The 19,600-nt window shown below is 36.7% G+C and overlaps 2 protein-coding genes and 1 long non-coding RNA gene across 8 annotated transcripts in view; 2 read left to right on the forward strand and 1 right to left on the reverse strand.

Annotated features, from left to right (window-relative positions):
- The first annotated feature begins 92 nt into the window (after positions 1 to 92).
- LOC124953912 (probable DNA replication complex GINS protein PSF2) lies at positions 93 to 6,165 on the forward strand. 3 transcript variants are annotated; one of them, XM_047505978.1, is made up of 4 exons: positions 93 to 418; positions 515 to 623; positions 700 to 861; positions 950 to 1,216. In XM_047505978.1, exons 1-4 carry the CDS (start codon positions 174 to 176, stop codon positions 989 to 991), a joined length of 558 nt encoding a protein of 185 aa, XP_047361934.1. In that variant the 5' UTR covers positions 93 to 173; the 3' UTR covers positions 992 to 1,216. The 3 variants fall into 3 exon arrangements, with proteins under 3 accessions (XP_047361934.1, XP_047361935.1, XP_047361933.1); XM_047505979.1 differs by lacking the exons at positions 700 to 861; positions 950 to 1,216 and adding an exon at positions 5,593 to 6,165; XM_047505977.1 differs by having other exon boundaries at positions 700 to 1,216.
- LOC124953904 (TNF receptor-associated factor 4) overlaps positions 1,926 to 19,600 on the reverse strand; it is a 27,784-nt gene continuing 10,109 nt past the window's right edge. For 2 of the 4 annotated variants that reach the window (XM_047505957.1, XM_047505956.1), the window contains 5 exons: positions 3,878 to 3,982; positions 3,568 to 3,729; positions 3,148 to 3,465; positions 2,774 to 3,034; positions 1,926 to 2,685 (listed from right to left, as the gene is read on the reverse strand). In XM_047505957.1, the coding sequence (XP_047361913.1) occupies positions 2,332 to 2,685; positions 2,774 to 3,034; positions 3,148 to 3,465; positions 3,568 to 3,729; positions 3,878 to 3,949 (1,167 nt within the window). In that variant the 5' untranslated portion in view covers positions 3,950 to 3,982 and the 3' untranslated portion in view covers positions 1,926 to 2,331. Of the gene's footprint in view, positions 2,686 to 2,773; positions 3,035 to 3,147; positions 3,466 to 3,567; positions 3,730 to 3,877; positions 3,983 to 6,369; positions 7,154 to 14,704; positions 15,551 to 19,600 lie in introns of those variants that run through there. The other 2 variants (XM_047505954.1, XM_047505955.1) reach the window with 2 other exon arrangements.
- The window catches only part of LOC124953917, a 7,858-nt gene continuing 1,675 nt past the window's right edge, over positions 13,418 to 19,600 (forward strand). Inside the window, exon 1 of the long non-coding RNA XR_007102369.1 lies at positions 13,418 to 13,913. This is a non-coding gene — a long non-coding RNA (uncharacterized LOC124953917). The remainder of the gene's footprint in view (positions 13,914 to 19,600) is intronic.

Consider the following 19,600-nt stretch of genomic DNA (forward strand, 5'->3'; position numbering starts at 1 on the left):
TTTGAGAAAAAAAGATGGCGACCCCCATAAAAGCCCGCGCTTTTTTAGTCGGATTCATCTGTTGCATGTGTGCGCATCGTCCACGCGATGTTTTTGTCGTAACAAAACTCGAGTTAATTCGAATTTTCTTCTCGGATGAATTTCAATAATGTTTTAACGAAAGAAAAACAAGAATGAATCCAAGCGAAGTGGTGTTTTTGGCAGAAAGAAAGCTTGTTACGATAGTGCCAAATTTTAGTTTCGGTGCGATACATTTGATCTCCGGTACTATAGGACCATTTCGTGCTGGTTTACCTGCAAAAGTACCGATTTGGCTTGCTGTAAATTTAAAACAACAACAAAGATGTCGCATTGTTAATCCAGAATGGATGGAAGCTGAAAGTTTAGAGGAAGTTGCAGAGACAGAGAAATTGTCCAAGTAAACTTTTCAATTTTTTTTTTCTTTCTCTCGTTCTTTCCTTTTACAATGGAACGTTGCCTTATTTATAAATACGTTTATCGTAATTATTGTTAGATTGTTCACTAAAATGCCAAGCAGTCATTATATGGATGAGGCTCAACTATTGCTTAGCGTAGCCAGTGACGATATACATGAGTCAGAAAAAATAAGGACAGCGATAAAAGTATGTATGTACAGATATCCCTTAAGAAAAGGACTAATTAAGACTATATCATTATGACTAAAATATATATTTTTAGGATATATGGGATTTAAGAATGTCTAAACTACGTACGTCCGTAGATTCATTTATAAAGAGCGATAGTTTGCATGCAAGACTTGATCATCTTACCATGATGGAAATCAATAGTATACGTCCATTATTACCACATACCTTAGATCAAATATTAAGAATTCAATCTGTACGTGATAATATTTATATCAGAAATGATCGTGGTATTGTTGTTTCAATTCTTTCTAAAAATAATATTTTATCTTTTCATTTTACAGAGTAGTAGTAGCGGTACAGGAAGTACTACTGCGTCTCAGTGAAAATATTATATTTCTTTCATTTATAAAGCCAAGGATAAGGATTATTAATAATAGAATATATATACATATCTTTTTTCCTTTTTTTTTTTTTTTTTCTTCATACGAGTGTTGTAGAATAGTTTTATTACTTAATTTACTTTATCTCAGTACATCATACAGTCACTAGCATCTCAATCACATGTTCTCATTATCACTATCATTATTAAATGCGTATTTACAGTGGTACACCTCTTCCATTCATGTTCTATGGTTTCTCACATTATTTACATCTTCTAAACTTATAGTATACAGTCCCTTAATCATCTTTGATTTGATGTCTTAAAGATAAATACTTATATATATATGCGTGTGGGTGTATATATATATATATAAATATATATTTATATATATATATATATATAATTGGTTCTAAGGCCACTTGTAATATAACATCGAAATGTAAACTTTAAAATGAGAAAACTGATATTCATGAATTACAGTGACTTTCTATTAATATACGCGTACGAAACATGTAAAAGTCCATTAAATTAGAAATAACTTCGAATGCGTCGTAACATATATATATATATACACATATATATATATATATATATATATATAAAAGAAAAAAGAACGAAGTAGCAGAAGTGTAATTCTTTTCTAATATCGTATCGTATATAAGATTGTAATGTACTAATATTTGGTGGCAAAATCGCGACGTGTTATTAAAATTCGTTGTGTCTGGAGCTGCTTATATAAATCGTACAAAATAATTTCTTTTCGATAATATATAGATATAAATATACGGGTATAAAAAGAGTGTATGCTTTATCAAAAGAATATCGGCAGCGTAAGTAGCACTTCGTAATATCAACAAGTTATTAATACTATAAATATAGCTTGCATATATGAAAGAAGATTTGATCAAAATTATATCTCAGTTTCATATGTGTAGATTTATATGTATATATTTAAAAAAAAAAAAAAAATAAAGAAAAAAGTAAAAATTGCAACTATATTCTATAGCATAATAATAACTGGGACAATTAATAAATTCTTTAGCAGTCTCTGCTATAAGTACCATATTTTCTATCTCTGAAGTACCATTATCACAAAATAATAGGGATCAAATATCAACGAATAATATTTGTCAAAAATTTCTCTTCACGAATATCGCTCGATTTCATTTAAATCATTTAACAATTTGTCAACGAATGAATATAACAATATTTAAAAAATGTTCTCTTGTAAAGCACACATATGCGATATTCGAGCACACTATTATGTATTAAAAAGAAAACGATCTCGATTGTAATATCAAAGACATTTTCTTCGGTAATCCTCGATGATATTATACTTAATTAAACAGCGACAATTTTACTAGGGTCTACTTTAACTCGGATAAACATTGTGTCGTCCTTTACGAAATGTCGTTTTTTAACCATTTCGTGTGAGACAAATCGTGGAAATCCGAAACCAAGTGAATCTGGTTCACGACTGGGCCTTTGAAAATTTTTCCAAGTAGGATCTGGTATAAAACTTTCAACGATATTGCAAGCTTTTTCTGCTACGACCGTTTGATCGAACATGGTGAAAGACACGCTATGAGAAAATGGCCATCGCAATAGAGCATCGTATTCCCCAGGTAGAATTTTTATGTATATAGAAATGTGGCTGCCTTCGCCGGTTCCGTTTCCATTTAAGAAAACCGAAGCCTGTAATAATAATCGAAGATGGATTATGAACTTAAAGGAATCACTATGTATATAATACGTATATATATATATGATAATGAATAATAACCTGCAGCTTATATCCGTATTGACTAGTGTAAAAGGGTGGACTGACGAGTTCCATTCCTTCCTTGGCCCTTGCCTCGGACATCTTAGCTGTATAATCCGTGATTTTCCATATAAGAGTGCCAGTAAAATTCAACGAAAGTTTACTGATCGCAGACTTTAGACTCGTTATCTGATGCTGCTGCTTCGTCACCACGCTGCACATTAGACTGAGATGCATTTTCGCTGATTCCTCTAGATGTTTATCCAAAGAAAATCTGTTACCCTGGAGAAAGAAGAGAATCATCAGTGTGTTAGGTTATTTGTCAGGTATCAAACTGTTAAAGCCAGTAATTAATCAGGAGCACTGTTAAGACAAAAAAAGAAAAATGTAAGTACCTTAAAGCGACAGCCGGCATCCTTAAACGTGCACGAGAGCAAATGAGTCGTGCAATGATCTTTAAGGTGAACTTCGAGATCTTCTCTCGGCAAAACTGCGGTCTCACAACGATGAGGACAGGCTACTGGGAAACGGCCGCACTTTGCGTGGTGAGCACCAAGCGTATCATAGACAAACTCCTTGTTGCAGTAACGACAAGCAACCAATCTCTTGGCGCATTCACCCAACTTGTGCTGGCCTAAGTGTCTTCTTTGAACTTTCATTCCACATTTGTTCTCACAGTACAACGGCTCGTATCCGCATGTACCTGTGTGTTTCTATAAAGGAGATAACGAGAAAGTATTTAATGTAGACGTTCAATGCTTAACAGTCGTGTCACGATTAACAATCATTTTTGTAATTGCTTTTTAGTAATTTACCTCGAGGGTGTGGCCGGTAAATTCTTTGGCACAAAAATCGCAGCGTGCCCTCCGTTGGGCGCAAGTATATTTCAAGTGGTCCTCCATCAATACACGCGGTATCATTGCACCACATTTATTACTGCATGGAACTGCATCGTGTTTGCAGGTATTCAAGTGAGCCTACATTCGATTCGATATTATTCATTTATTTATTTGTTTCTTTCTTTCTTGTTTTTCTATTCTTTTCTTTTGTTCTTTTTTTTTTTCTCATGCATATTATAATTTATTAAGTTATTCCGTTCGAAAGAAGAAAAAATTACTACGATACCTTTAATTTTCTTAATTCATCCGACCATTTGCAACCATCTTTGTGATGTATACAGTAAACAATGGATCCCATTATTGCCTTTTCAGCTTCCAAGTCGTGGAAATTCTGTAAGAAGCAAACGAGAAAAGATTCTCTATCAGTACATTCTTACCTTCTATATATTTCTTTTACGAGAAAAAGGAAAAGATATGATGTCTATTGTAGTCTCTTCTTTGCTTCGAAATGAGAAGCTCGGTTAATTGATTCTTTTTATATATATATATATGTTTTTTTTTTTTTTAAGACAAAAAGGTAGGAACACACCGTGTTGCGCGATTCTAAGAGAGAAACGAATCAGCCTAGTTTTTGAGGATTACCGGGATTATAAATTAATTAGGATTCAGATCTTTACGACTAAACAACGATACCTCCTCGGTTTAATGTCGACGTTCGAAGATTTTTAGAACGTAGATAGAAATTGATCAGACGACTGATATGTATATATATATACGATTGCCTAGTTTTAATGGTAGGGTCGGAAGGGGGGGGGGGGGTAAGAAAAAACATAAAAAAAAGAAATAAAATCACGGCATAAGAAATTTTATTTCTTTTCTCAAGCTTTTAACTTGATCCCATAAACAAATTTTCTCGCCTGTTTTATCGGGAATAGGATGGAGGGTTTTTTTTTTTTTTTTTTGTTAAATTTTTCGCAAATGATGTAATTGGGATAACATGATGATCGTCGTCGAGCCTGTCCAACGGAGTACATAGCGTCGCTCTCTTGAGATCCGTTAGATTTGCGTAATCTATTTTGCGGTCCCGCTGCTCACTTTACCTTATCCGTCGCGCTTAATTGCATAAAACTTCAGAAAAAGCATCGAAAAAAAGATGTATGTATGTATGTATGTATGTATGTGTATGTATGTATATATATTAATAGAATGAAATTAATTGAAAAATGAAAATAGAAGGACGTAGAGAGAAAGAATAATCTTCGAAAGAAATGATATTATGCAGGAATGTTAACCTGTACATGACTCCTATGTACATAAGAGGAATGCAAAAGATGACAGATGAGATTGAATAAATTATCTTTCCCGAGGTCGTACGAAAAATAAATAAATGTTATAAGAGGGAAGAAGAGATAACGTTTGTGCGGGGTTATGTCACTACAGATGGATTTCCTTTAAAGTTTTCGTATAACAGTAAACTTAACTAACGGAACTTTCACTTTAATTGTTAAAGAAACTTTCGACGTGTTAACAATATAAGAAATATGAAAAGAAATAATTCATTTGCTAATCGATGAAAAGGAAAAAAAAGATTGAATTATCTAAAGGGAAAAACAATCCAATATCTCTGAATAAACGAATAGCGTTGGATACCTTGCTGTTGATTATAAAGAAAAAGCAACAACTGATTCTCAAATATAAATGTGCATATTTCTTGGAAGCTGAAGGTCCAATATATATATATATATATAGTATATATGTATGTCGGAAATAGTGATACATAATAGCTCGTTCGATGCAGGAGACTATAGGCCCCCGTGCTAAGACCAAGCGGGTGGTGGTGGTGGCTGTTAAGCTCAGAATATATTCAGGTTTTTCTTCTTCTTGTTTTTTCTTTTTTTTTTTCAACTCAGCTTAATAATCGCACTCGTATCTATAACAATTTCTAATTTATAATCGCGAATTGTTTAAATGACCCAACCAAAATGAGATTCGATGGTTTAGTTTATAGGCCGAGAAACGAAACGAAGGTATATATACATATACATTCGTTCGATCCTGTTGTCATCGATGCCGCGATCGGAGAGAACGCGTGGGAGGAGTTGTTTCGTTCCTTCGAAAACAACACGAGCGTTCGAGCTTGTTTAAAGGTGCCGTCACATTGGCAAAGAAAATTTATCTACACCGATCCTTGATATACATATGTATACGATACGATAGGTACGTAAATAATCTATATTATTCGTAGAATCACGACGTGACGTTAAAAATAATTCGTCGTCAGGTTTCATCGACATGATCGAAGATGATTTATAATCGACTAATGGTAATAGCGGCATCGATAGGACGGCCACGTCGAATTTGCATTTCTCGTGCGGGCACACCCGGTATATTCTCGCGATGTCTGGAGGTGCTTGCAAGTTGAAACCTGCACGACCAGCAAGGTCGAGGAACCTAACGCAACCAGCCGCTGCCGGCGAGATATAAACACTGACCAGGAATGGAAAGACAGACCTGCCTTGGAGAGTTTCAGGACTGTGACAAAAAAAATATATATATATATATTATAGAAAATAGGTAAATAAAATTAATATAACGTTTGTTTTACAATACATCCTTATTTTTTCCATTTGACTATACGATGACTTTTTTTCTCCTATTTTTTTCTTTCTTTTTTTCTTTTTTCTCTTAATAGAAAAGTATATTTTTTTTATCTAGGGTCCAATGATATTTAATTTCATCAGACGAAACGCTTTTAAAAGTTGATTTTGAAAGACGCACCATGTATTCCCTTTCGAATACTCTCCCTTTAGAGCGTGTTCGCTTCACGCTCTTTTAAACTCAGCGGTATATGATCTTTGATCTTTGACAGCCTTCGTAGAAGAAGACGCCCTGTTTATGATCTTAAAATGTTATACGTATTCTCCGTAAGCGAGGCTAACTCAGTAGAACAAATAATTCCTTTATTCCTGATCCCAAAAATGATCTCTCTCGTTAATTTTCATCATTTTCTTATTTTCAATGTCTGCTCTTCGAATCCCATTCGTTTCCTTTATACATCCATTTATGTCGTTCATCTCGTTATCTTTCTTATCAGTGATTAATGATAATTATCAACGGATATTCACGTACTTGTTCAAAAATAAGGAACTGTCTGAGACGAAAAGAAAATAAGAAACGTAACGATCTCGCACGTCGGCTTACATAAGTCATGTAACACCTTGAATATGACACGATGATGTATGTTTCTCAGTTTGGTGGATCCTGTTAGTAATAGTAGTAGTAGTAGTAGTAGTAGTAGTAGTTGTAGTTGTTGTAGCAGCAGAAGTAGCAGCGCAGCATCAGCTGCTGTTGCGAAAAACGACCGCCGAAAACCGTGTTAACTACCGAATGACGTTACATAAGATAAGAAAGTTTGCAGAACTTGTTTGAGGATGTATCCCATAAAAAAAGTGATTGCAATCGATGATAATAACAATAATAATCAGTCAACGTTAACGTCATTATTATCATTGTTATTACAATGAGATGAAATACGACTTGTTAGTTAGTACAAAGTTCAAGTTCTATATCATTCGAACACGTGACGCGAATGTATCCTGATAAGAAGTGTAAAAAAGTTGGATCAACATATATATATACATATATATATATATATATATGTATATGTAGGATTCTTGAATAAAGGTCCTCCAATGTCCTGATCTTGCTCTTATCGAGAACAAATTAATATTACCGACGTTAGGCGCGTTCCAACGACGTCTCGGTTAGCCCTCGGGCGTTAAGTTACAAGTCCGTGTGACGTCACATCGAAATAACGGACACGATCCTTGCGTTCCACTTCTTTCTTTATACCGCGAGTAACATCGATGATATGCGCAAATATCGTGCTTAGAAGATCTCTACGCTTATCGGAGATAAGCTGTGATCGAGATCAATATTTGCGAGCAACATTTTTCTTATATGATAATGTAATGACATAACGTGGATCAAATTGATGTAATCGATTATTAATTACACATGATTCCGTCTTATCAGGTTTTATAATAAAATATTTAAATGTATATATATATATATATATGTGTGTGTGTGTATTATGAATCTGACCTAATTAAAAGAAATAGAAAATCTTGATCCTTAAGATTTTTATATTGAGCTACATTATAATAAAAAAGAAAACGTAAATTATATATATATATATAAATAACTTAGACCACTTTCATAATCATTAGTATGTACGTATTATAATAATCAAAGAGAAAGAGAGTTTCTCGAGCGCGACAAGCGACTCAACAGTCAAGGGTTAATTTTCTTCTTCCGCCTCTTTGCCTCCCCCAAGATATCGCTCTCTCTCTCTCTCTCTCTCTCTCTCTCTCTCTCTGTCTCTCTCTCTCTCTGTATTTCTCTTTCCTTCACGGGTCACGAGCTCTTTGAAATCCCTGAATGGCGACCCACGAAGAATAATTTATGGGGTTCGAAGGCTTTCCGCTCGAAAGCGTATATACACGCATACAAACTTTACCAGAAGGATTATATATATATATAAAATATATATACTATATACGTGCATTATATATATATATATATATTGTATATATATTATACACATAACCGACAGGAAGTTTTCCTTTCGCACGCGATGCTGCCTTCCTCGATGTCAGAAGAAGGATCAAGTACTAGCAAAGAGAATCACGAGGCATGACGTTTCTCGACGGAAACAGCCTCGGTTTTGATGAAAGGATTCCCTCAAAGAAGTCCTCGTTTCGTTCATTATCTTTACCGTTTCATAAGAAGGAATGGTAAAAGAAAATTCTACAGATTTCCGTTCGAAGAAAGGATAAAGGTAAAAAAAAAAAAAAAAAGTAAAGAAATGTTTGATCGAGCCGCGCTGAAGAAAAAAAAAAAGAATTTGAGAGAGCGTCATCGACTAATTCATTTTCTTCAAACTTAATGAATTCCAAACCCGGTTTCTCCCTCTTTCTCTCATTGATCTTAAACGTAGAAAAAGAAACCTGCTGTTCGATCGTAAGAGACGACATCACAGCGTGTGTTGTGTCTTATAGCTTGAGATCAAGGAGGACAACGACGATCAGGATGCTACACCGCCTCCTCCTCCTCCTCCTCCTCTCCCGTTCGCCGATCTGACAAGGTCGCGTGCCTCCACGACGAAAAACTTGTCCGTTTGAATTCAAGCGTAACCGACACATTCGTGCATTGCTAATGTACCTCTCTCTTTCTCTTGCTCTCTCTTTCTCTATCTATATTTAACGACAACTTTGATTTCTAACGAAAGCTACATTCCAAAAGGTACCCAAAGAAAACTTCCTGTCTAGAGTAATTGTCTTTTCTAATGGACACTTTGCTGAGACTCGCGAAATATATATATATATATATATATATACTATAGTTATCTATAGCTTATGGAACGATCGAGATAGCTGATGTGACAATGCAAACATCGTCGCGAAGATCGTGCTTCGAATAGAACCGTTACTTAGAACGTGATACAACGTTGTACGGATATCCGTGCATTCGATGAGATCGTACTTGAGGTACATAACGCAAAGAGAGTCTCTCTCTTGCGCCCGGATGTCCGGACGTTTTACGTGACACTTTGAAACGATCGATTATCGATTGATTATCGATCACGAATTATTCTCAATTTTCAACAGACAATAAGAACCGTTAATGATAATCATTAACGATGACGACGATTACGATCGACGATAATGAACGTAGGAACGTTCGTTTCATTTCGTATTTTCCATGCGACAATCGAAGTAATAGTAAGAGAAAGAGAGAGAGAGAGAGAGACACTTTTCTCAGAGTAACTAGCAACCGAGCTAGTAAGAGAATGCAAGAAAAGTTTCACGACAGAGAGAGAGAGAGAAAGAGAGAGAGAGAGAAAGATGGAATGCGTTTAACAATGCGAAGGAGGAACGGCTAATACCGCGGAACTTCCGGTCGCAGTACTCACCATGGGAAGATAGGCGGGTCTTTTGCTTTTAAATTAACACGCCGTAATTACGGTTGCCCGTAACCATCCGCGTTATCTCGCATTCCTGCGTCAGGAGGGTCACGAGCCCGCTGACTCTTCTATCTCTCTCTCTCTCTCTCTCTCTCTCGCATAACTTAATAACGAATAGTTGCTTGCATTAAACTAAGGTGGTAGTACATACCTGCATGATATTTCAAGAGAAATTTCTTTCGAATCGATTAAGTTAATCGGTATTAAATTAATTATAGTAGGATACATAACTAGAGAGTGTTAAATCGATGTATCATTTCTTCGGAAAGCATTATTCTTTCGAAAAAATAATTGCGTCGTAATCTTAGGAACTACTTTACGACCTGTAGGGTTTCAAGAGTTCAATGAGTGCAACGTACACTTCGTATCGTCATACGATAATGAGAAACGACAGAAAATTGTACCGATCAGTGACATTATTAATCTTAAATATTCCTTTCCTTTTGATATTTTTTTTTTCCTCATAATACCATTGGTTAGGTCTGCGGAGACGCGGTTAAAGACGAGCAAAGGCCTTTCCCGGGTGTATAAAATAAAGCACCGACGAGGAGGCGGCAGACTTGTGGTAGAGTGGGGATAGTGAACACCGCGAGTGAGCTCCAAAGATGAAAAGTGGGGGGAAAGGCGGCGGCGACGGCGGAAGCGTGGGAACCAAGCGTAACAGATGGCCTCGACTGCTTCCGAACGAGCTCGGACTCCTTCGTGCGTCTTCGTGGGATAGGGCCTGCTTTTCGCTCGCGCGTGCTCCTCGACGAGAGGTGGGCCCAACTCTTTGACTCTATCGCGGCTACTCAGAACTATACCGATTTGCTTTTTTTTTTTTTCCTTCTTTTTTTCTTCGCTCCTAAGAAAGATCATTTTGTATACCGTGATCATCGAATTAGGGGATAAACGGAAATTAATTTAACAGTAATTAATTAATTTTTTGATCATTATCATGATCATTATACTTAGTATGTAAACAAAACGGATCATATAAAGTTTTGCATACTTTATTAGCGAAAAATATATTATGGATTTTGAGTTACATGAATAGTTGAAAAAAAGAAAATAAAGAAACAAAAGAAAAAATGTTTGAATCCCTGTACCTAAATGATTTCGAAAACATACAGCCTGTAACATTTTACTCGGACCGCTTTTCGTTAACGTAAACTTTCGAGACGATAATTTAAAACAGTTTACACAATTCCATTGGAAAAACAAAAGGAAGAAGATGAGTCTTCCGGAGTAATGCCGTAGCACGCGCCAGAGATACCACCCGTGGACATTTCTATTGTTATCTTCCGAAAGTATGTTTACGCGAACAAACCACCGAGTGTCAGTTCTTCTCGGTTTACACGTCGTAGAACCAGACCCAGACTATCATCGGCACGCATACACACCCCTGAATGTTTGCCTGGTTTGAAAAGTACCCTCTTACAAAGGGAGACGCAAATGCGGCGCACGTGTTGCGAAAGTGAGTCCTGCATGCGTCCATTGTTGGTGGAACGAACCGCAGTGCGAGAATAAATCGACCGCAGGGAGGAGCGAGAGAAACGCGCCAATCCAAATATACGACACGCTTATGCACGTGTATTTGTGTGTATTCAATATAGACTCGGCTCGAGAGAAAGAGAGAGAGAGAGAGAGAAAACGTCCGGCTTGTCAACGTGACTCGACCGAGTCTCCTTTAACTATAGGGTGAAAATTCTCGTATGAATTTTATTCGAAAAGGTGCGAGAATAATCGATATAAGCGGAAAAAGAAGCATTCTCAAAGGAAGCTGATGATTTTTTTTTTTTTTATCGCGGAACAATTCCATGCATACAAACGTTCTCGAGAGGCTTGAATTAATACAGACACAGACCGAGCGTTAATTTCAACCATATCGTTCTTTTCTATAATGACGTTTTAAATATATGCTAACCGCATTCCGTTTCCGTTCCTCCGCATATTTCCTTCGAAACACGATTTAACTTCCGCCAATGAGAAAGAAAGGTCTATATAAAGGTCTACGAATCGTCTGATCTTTAATAACACGTTATACATTTGTTTTACTTATTTTTTTCTTAACTCTTACTCATCGTTTTGAAATATGAAAAGATTTAATATAACCTTTCAGAAAAAGAAAGAAAAGAAAATGGATGAACCTTTGGAACAACCTTTCTTGACTGGCAAAACTTCGACGGAGGGATAAAAATGAATCATAAACATTTTATCGTTCCTTAAATATTTCGATATTTATCTAAATATTTAAAGTGTCGCGATAAAAGATTACAAAGAAATTCTATAAAATAATTCAAATATCTCGCAGCTGCTTTTAGATCTATGAATTAGAGACCTTCTTCGTTCACGTCGAAATAAACTGACAATTTCATCTGTTATCTATTAATGGCAGCTGTACTTGCGACGCGACCAATCTCTCTCTCTCTCTCTCTCTCTTTCTCTCGAACAAATTTCTTACTTCCTCATCCTCATCTTCTATGTGTCTCCATATATGTTTTTCTAAGCACTTCTATGTTTTGTATCTATTATATATTAACGGTAACTGAATTGGATATGACACGACACGAGACGACACGACACGACACGATACGACGACAACGGGACGAGGAAAAACTTTTTTCACGAAGTAGGAAATACTACTTCATCATCGTCAAGGATAGTTCTCATTCTAAAGGACACGCTTGTTTTATTGGTAGTTAGGCGAAACCAGTCGTTGCAACTAGGAAAGGACTTCTTTTCATCCCTGTTAACTAGTCGAGATCGTGTATCTTTTCTATATAACAGGTTTCCTAAGATCCTTCCGTGCTCTGTAATATCGCGATACACTTGTAAGGTTTCATATTTATTCCGGTTTTATAATCTAGAAGGCAATGGCTCGAAGTTTCATAGTAAGTGCGTGTGCGTGTGTATTCTCTTTCTTTTTCTCTCTCTTTCTCTCTCTCTCTCTCTCTCTCTCTCTCTCTCTATCCCTCTCTCTCTTCTTACCAAAATCAAAGTATTTAGTCAAAACCAATTATATGAGCTTAATATAATAAGGTAAAGTATTTACGATAAGGAAGACTGAAAAGATGCCATTTGTGTCTCGTGTTGACTTAACATAGTAATTCAGATCATCATCCGTGTAAATACAGTAAACTTTCATGTCGCTCTAGTTTTGTATGATACACAATGATAAAATTCTCTGCATATATATATATAGACAGAAGAGTTCTGTGTAATATATAAAAAAAGAGAAAGAAGAAAAGAAAAGAAAAGAAAAAAAAGAAATGTACAACACACACATTAAACATAGGTTAATACGCAACATACACATTGGAAACGGATTTACGTCTACCGTGTAGGTATATATGTATTATTGTGCCATAATGTGTCCTATCAGCCCGTAATCGCGTATTTACCTCGATAAGAGATTGTTCGCGAGAATAGAACCAATGTAAAAAAAATTCTAGATTGTGAATATGTATGTATGCGTATAGAACTGGAGCCATAAAGTAAGCGTACCTTACGATTTCTTTTCAATGGTCTCGTTATACTCGAATTATGTTGTTGGATTTGTTAAATTTCTTTGAGACTTCCTTTCATTCCCTTTTTTATTTACATCAATGAAATAATTGGCTTTTGTCGATTCATTCAATGCTTCGTGTCGTACTCCGCACATATTACTTATGCATATGCACAAATTGTTTTGTTAATGTACTTATAGTTCCTTTTCTTTCTTTCTTTTCTTTTTTTTTTTTTTTTTTTTTTTTATGTTTTGCATTGTCGTCATTCGATGATCGTAATGCCCCGCCGAGTCACGAGGGTCGAGGATAGTAACGTTGGTTATATTTAGACGAATAATAAAGGACTTCTTTCAGTATTGGATCGATAGTATTATCAATGTTCTCAGAAATACATATTCGTGATCGATGAGAATACATTTGTTGGAGTCGAGATCATTCGCTTTATTTTTATCCGTCAAAGTTCGAATAAAAATTTAGGGTGAACGTTTCGTTTGAGATCTATCTGACTCTTTATCTCTTCTCCTTTTCTTTCTTTCTTTTTTTCCTTTTTTCACTTTTCAAGTGAAAAAAAAAGCGAAAAATAATTTATAATTTGTGATCACATTGGTAAACAAGTATCCTCTATGTGATAGCGAACGTAACAGTAAAGATGATATATAGTCTGCTACGAAACATCGAAATACATAAACAGTGATGTCTGAAGACGATTATAAGCGAATGGCAACAGACCGTTATCTTGAACATGTACATTGATAAACTTGAAATCGAAGTCCTACAGCACATATCTAAGGAATTCTTCGCACTAGAAGGTATAATAGAACTTGTAAAACTATCCAGGTTCTTTGTATAAAAGTATAATAATTTAAAAGAGTTAAACTACTTTTACGATTTGTTGACACAGGAAGGGGGAAAGGGTAATCGTTTTTTATCGATCGATCGGCTGAGGTAACCGCGTGCATATGTGAATCCTATGCGTGTATGTGTGTGTGTGTGTGTATATATATATATATATCGAAGTGATAAAGTGCAGCAAACAAAAGATATTTAACGGCACAATAAAAAACGTTCTTCTTTTTTCTCTTTTTTTTTTTTTTCTTTTTTTTTTATCAGAAACAACGAGTTACGTATTGATAAGAAAAAGTTGATAATCGAAGCGATCGTTTAATTTTAATCAATTAATTTCGTGCAAGAAGTGCTTTGAGATCTTATCCGGTTAAATATGAAAGACTCGAAGGATATTTTCTGCGTTGGTTAGTTACACAATAGCAGGAACGATTAAAAAGTAATTTCTGTTCTGATTCAGCGGCAATGGGAGTGAACGTTTAAGTACGTAAGTAGTTACTTATCTCAGCAAGATCAAAAATCGAAAGGGGGTTAATGCCAAACATATCAGATAATTCTCTTTTAGCGACAGAATTATGATACTTGCGTAGTTAGCGTGAAATGTCGTCGTTCAAAAAAGAAACGATATACTTCAAGGATGAATAATTGATAGTCATTAGTCATAGGACCAATTAAAGTTAATACGTCGAAATATTGGAATATGAATGTGTTATTAGAACACGTGTTTCATGAAAGTCGAATTCATTTCGAAGCTAACCTCGTCGGTAATAATCGGTGTCTTGTCCATCGTATCGTTTATAGGACTCGGTGGTGAAGTAGGACTGGCACTAGGGCTGACTTGAAAGCCCTTTGACTCCTTGGCAGGTCTCTGAGGTGACACTCTGGCCGGAAAGCTCAGGGTCTTCGTCCACTGGGACAAACCGCGCACCATTTTCTCGCTTACTCCTCCACCACCTTCTTCTCCTTCCTCACCACCGTCCCTTCTCCAACAGGGCGCTTTCACTTGGATCCCACCGATTTTTCCCGTATTTTTTTATCGAGCAGTCAATCGAGACGCTCGATCACAATATCGACAAATTTCTGATCCTACGAATTCGAATTCCCGCCACGCACTCTGTCTTCTCTTCGAGCGTTTCAACGAGCATACAACTGAGAGAGAAAGACAGAGAAAGAGAGAGAGAGAGAGAGAGAGAGAGAGAGAGAGAGAGAGAGAGAAAGAAAATGAGTCCACGCGTTAGTGAAAATCTCAGCTAAGTCGTTGCTAACTCGAAGGTCTGCACGTCACGGCTCTCTCTGACAGACTGAACGCAAGCTGCAGCGAGTAGTCGTCGTCGAGGAACAGCTGCGCCGGGCCCGCTGGACCGAGCGCTGTGATTGGTTAACTTAGGTGAGAGCGACGGGCCGAGTAGTTTGCCCCTTAGGAGAAACAAGGATAGACGATTTGGGGCCCGGCCAACGGCTTTGAACGAACGAGGACAGAGAAAGAAAGAGAGAAAGAGAATAATCCGCGGAACGGTTCTCTATCTCTTTCTCTCTCTCCTTTTCTCTGTCTATTTCTCTCTCACTCTTTCTTTTCTTGCATGCTACAAAATATGCACGATACCGGTGTAATTTTCATGATATCCTCTTCTCATACTGCCTCTCTCTCTCTCTCTCTCTCTCTCTCTCTCTCTCTCTCTCTCTCTCTCTCTCTCTCTCTCTCTCTCTCTCTCTTCCTCTTTTACACCCCTCGCGTGCGACTCTTTAGCTATCTAACGTCATCCTCTTTCTCCTCTCTTCTTCTTTCCATGATTCTCCATCGAGGTAGAAAAAGAGAGAGAGAAAGAGATAGGGAGAGAGAGAAGGAAAGGAAAAGACAAGGTGGAAGATGGTGAATGGACGAGAAGTGCGCGAGCGCATATGTATATACACACATGGAGAAGAGAATCTTCCAATGTGGCACAAGTCGATGTAACCGTGATTTTTCTTTGCTACCATCCACATATCATTCCTTCGAGATCACTGACTGACTTGACGATCTTTTTCCGTTACTTTTCCATCTCTATTTTGGAATAATCTATAGAAAATAATTATTATTTGATATAAAATGTTTGTGAATATAATTGAAAATATAATCCCTTTTAACCTCGCTATTTTCTAGTTTATACATGTAAAATATCGAAATTTCTAAACAGTAGTTGATTTTAAATTGAGAGTCGATACTTCTTCTAGCCTTTTACCCTTTCAAGTAGAAAAAGAATTCGTCTCTCTCTCTCTCTCTCTCTCTCTCTCTCTCTCTCTCTCTCTTTCTCTCTTTCTATCTCTTTCTCACATATACATTTACGACTAGCGAGAAAAGAGATTGAAAGAGAGAGAGAGAGAGACACGCGCGCGCGTATATACTTTGATACGTATGTATGTTATACCCTATATGATCTCGTGTTGCCAACTGCAGATTCGAGTGTAAGTGGGGAGAGAAAACGACATTGTAGGGAGTTGTGTGAGACGACTTTGCACATTCACGGCGAGTTAAAGTGTATACGGACAGGATCTAGCCAGTTGCGGCCTTCTTCGACCTTCCCCCCACCAATCGGACCCAGACGGGCCCCTCTTCTCGATCCTGATGTAGCAAACAGCCAGCATCGGCAGCAGCCGGTGTGTCCAGTATCGAGCACACTTACTTGAGATTTCCTCCCATTCGAAGTCGATATTCGAACGCTATCGATCGCGTTTGAAAGCGAAGCCGAGTGAATATCGATTAGCTCTCGAATTAAATCGTTTTCTCTTTCTCTTTTGGAAAAACATTTTCTTCTTTTTCTTTTTTTTCTCTTTCCTTTTTTTTTCTTTTTTTTTTTTTTTTGTACATTCTTCTTTTTTTCTTTTCATCTACGATTTTGTTAGAACCCCAAACGCATCATCATAAAGATGAAAATAGAAATGCATTGGAAAATATGGAATTTGAAATTTTCTATTCTTCCTGGGCCTCCACATGGTGTACTATTCAAATACCATCTGTTCCCATTCTCCAATTTCGTATCACGGACCGTAAGGCCCAAATTCTTTCAACGATCGACTGCATAAGATAAAAGTTTTCATTGTATCGTATTATTATGTTACCGGGTATCGTCTATTTATAATAAACATTCAAAGGGAGAAGCTCGAATAGGACATCCCCTTTAAAATCGTCACGTTAATTACGATGACATGTGTTCGAGGCAACCCTTCCAAAAAGATTACGATCGAAAGCATATTGCTCGAATTATTCTCTAGATAGTGTTCAACGAAGTTGAATATAAAAAAAAAAAAAAAAAATAAAAAAAATAAAAAAAATAAATAAATAAATAAATAAAAGAGAAAAAAAGAAAGAAAGAAAAAAATAGAGAGAAAGACGAGATTTTCTCTTTGTATCCAGAATAAAATCAGGTGTCCGGTAGAATGATATTAATTCACAATGGAAACCATTGTGTGTTCTCGCGGAAGAAAGAAATCCCTGAGATCTGAGGGTGTACCATTTGAGGTCCCTTTTTAAAAAGACAGGAGGGCAGCAGGTGTCCCTCGACCCAAATCACGCGCATATAACTCCCCAATCAAATGTTCTTCTTTTTGGTTTATAATAAAATCGACTCGAAGGCTCATTTCTGAATGAAAGACCACGATCGATATCAAAAAGAGAATACATCGTGCGAATTAAAATTGGAATCGAAGATGTTATTCGAGATAGATATATTCTACGATCTCTTGGCACTGCACACGATCCCTTGCTTTTATTCGCAATTCGATCGAGGTTAGTCTTACAGTAGGATGTAAGTAAATTCTCTGTGGATATATCTATAGAATTGGTGCGTGACGTTTCTTGTTCATATCAAGGGACTACTCGATGAAATTGTTAACAATCAGGTTATTACGATCGTTCTGATTTTCTTTTATGATGTATTTTATATCCCTTTGGAAAAAAGATTTTCATTGTTGAAAGATTTACTTATCGTCAAGTTTTAGTATCGGTTAAATCGTGTTCGTTTTTCTTTTCCTTATAATTTTTTTTGTTCTTTTTTTTTTTTTTTCTTTTTGTACTCGTTTCTTTTTCTTCTCTTTCTCAATAACAACGACGACACTCGATAATACATCATCCTTTCGTTGAAATCTAGCCTCGCAACAACAAACGTATGTCTATAGTCATCGAACAAAGATCAAACATTTCAATTCATTTCGCATGCATACGTTCAATTTCGTAATAATCCTTAACCCCTCGTCTTATATCTTGACATAATAAGGCCGTGATCTCACGAATCACTATACAAGGATCCATCGATCATGAATTAATTGTGATAATTCTATATTATTACATACGATTTTTAATATAATTACGAGATGTTGTTTTGCGAAATATAGCGAATCGCATAATGCGAGCGATTTTTCTTTCATACTTGGGTCGAGGTTACGCGCGTAAAGGCCATATTTCTTTTCGATAATTCTTTGTAATAGGCCTTGCAATTAGTTTTGGAATCGAAAGAAACGCACGTGGTCGATCACACGTGTGTTCGTCTTTCTCATCTTGGCAACGAGAGGAACTCTTTTTCAGAGAGGAGTAACAAAGAAAAAGTTTTCAAGGTGCCGATACGAGAAGCACCTGGAAAGAGAGAAGAACCGAAGGGACCGAGCATTCGGAGGATAGGAACACGCTCGAGGAATAATATTGGGAAGTTTGCAGCTGTCACAGCAGCTGCACTTCTCTTCCCTTGCTCACAATCTGACCGGCAGCTTTTCTGCATCCTCCTCCTCCTCCTCCTCCTCCTCCTCTTGCTCTTCATCTTCCTCAAACACCGACGAGCTCCAAAATTTTCAGGCAAATTTGAGGTTGGCCGAAAGAAGGGGGAAAAAAAAAAGAAACGGAAAGAAGAAGAAGAAGAAGAAAGAAAGAAAGAAAGAAAAAAAAACAGAGCATTTTCGTCTTTGCACCTTGCACCGATTATATTTTTTCATTTTATTTTCTATAAAACGTAGAACGATCGATAATAAAATCTTACGTCGAGAAAGAATATTATTATTATCATCTACATATAATACACACGCGCGCACACACACACACACACACACACACACACACATACTTATGTATGTATGTTTTCATTGAAAGTCACGTTTTTTCTTCTAATTAAGTAGAACGCGTGATTTAGAAGTTATCGAACGGCTTATAGAAAAAGCTAGTGGTTGTGCGAGTTAATGGACCGTTTCTCGAGAAGCTCTTGTCCCTTTCAGCCTGTCCCTCTCTCTCTCTCTTCCTCCCTCCCTTTTTCCCTCTTCCATCCCTACTTGATCATTTCCGTGACATCGAGAAACATGTGGGTGTAATATCTACGTTGCGCTAGGTTGGAACGTAGACATCATCATCGTCATCCCCTTTTTGAAAGCAACCAACCACTGAGACCATCCTCCGAGCCGGAATGCTCGCATCGGTCAGCTGCTCCTTGTGTAAAACTAAACTTCCTGTGCCACGTGTACATCTGCTCCTCTTACAGATATATATATATATATATGTGTGCATGTGTATGTGTGTGTGTCCTCTGTGTATGTATTTTGAGCAAGCGAAGGAGGAGAGAAAAAAGAGAAAAAAAGAAAGAATTATGCTGCGATGTATGTATTTAAGTTTCACGCATGTCTTCTTCTTATTCTTCTC

The sequence above is a fragment of the Vespa velutina genome, chromosome 13 (assembly GCF_912470025.1).
Source record: "Vespa velutina chromosome 13, iVesVel2.1, whole genome shotgun sequence".
In the NCBI taxonomy this organism is placed as follows: domain Eukaryota; kingdom Metazoa; phylum Arthropoda; class Insecta; order Hymenoptera; family Vespidae; genus Vespa; species Vespa velutina.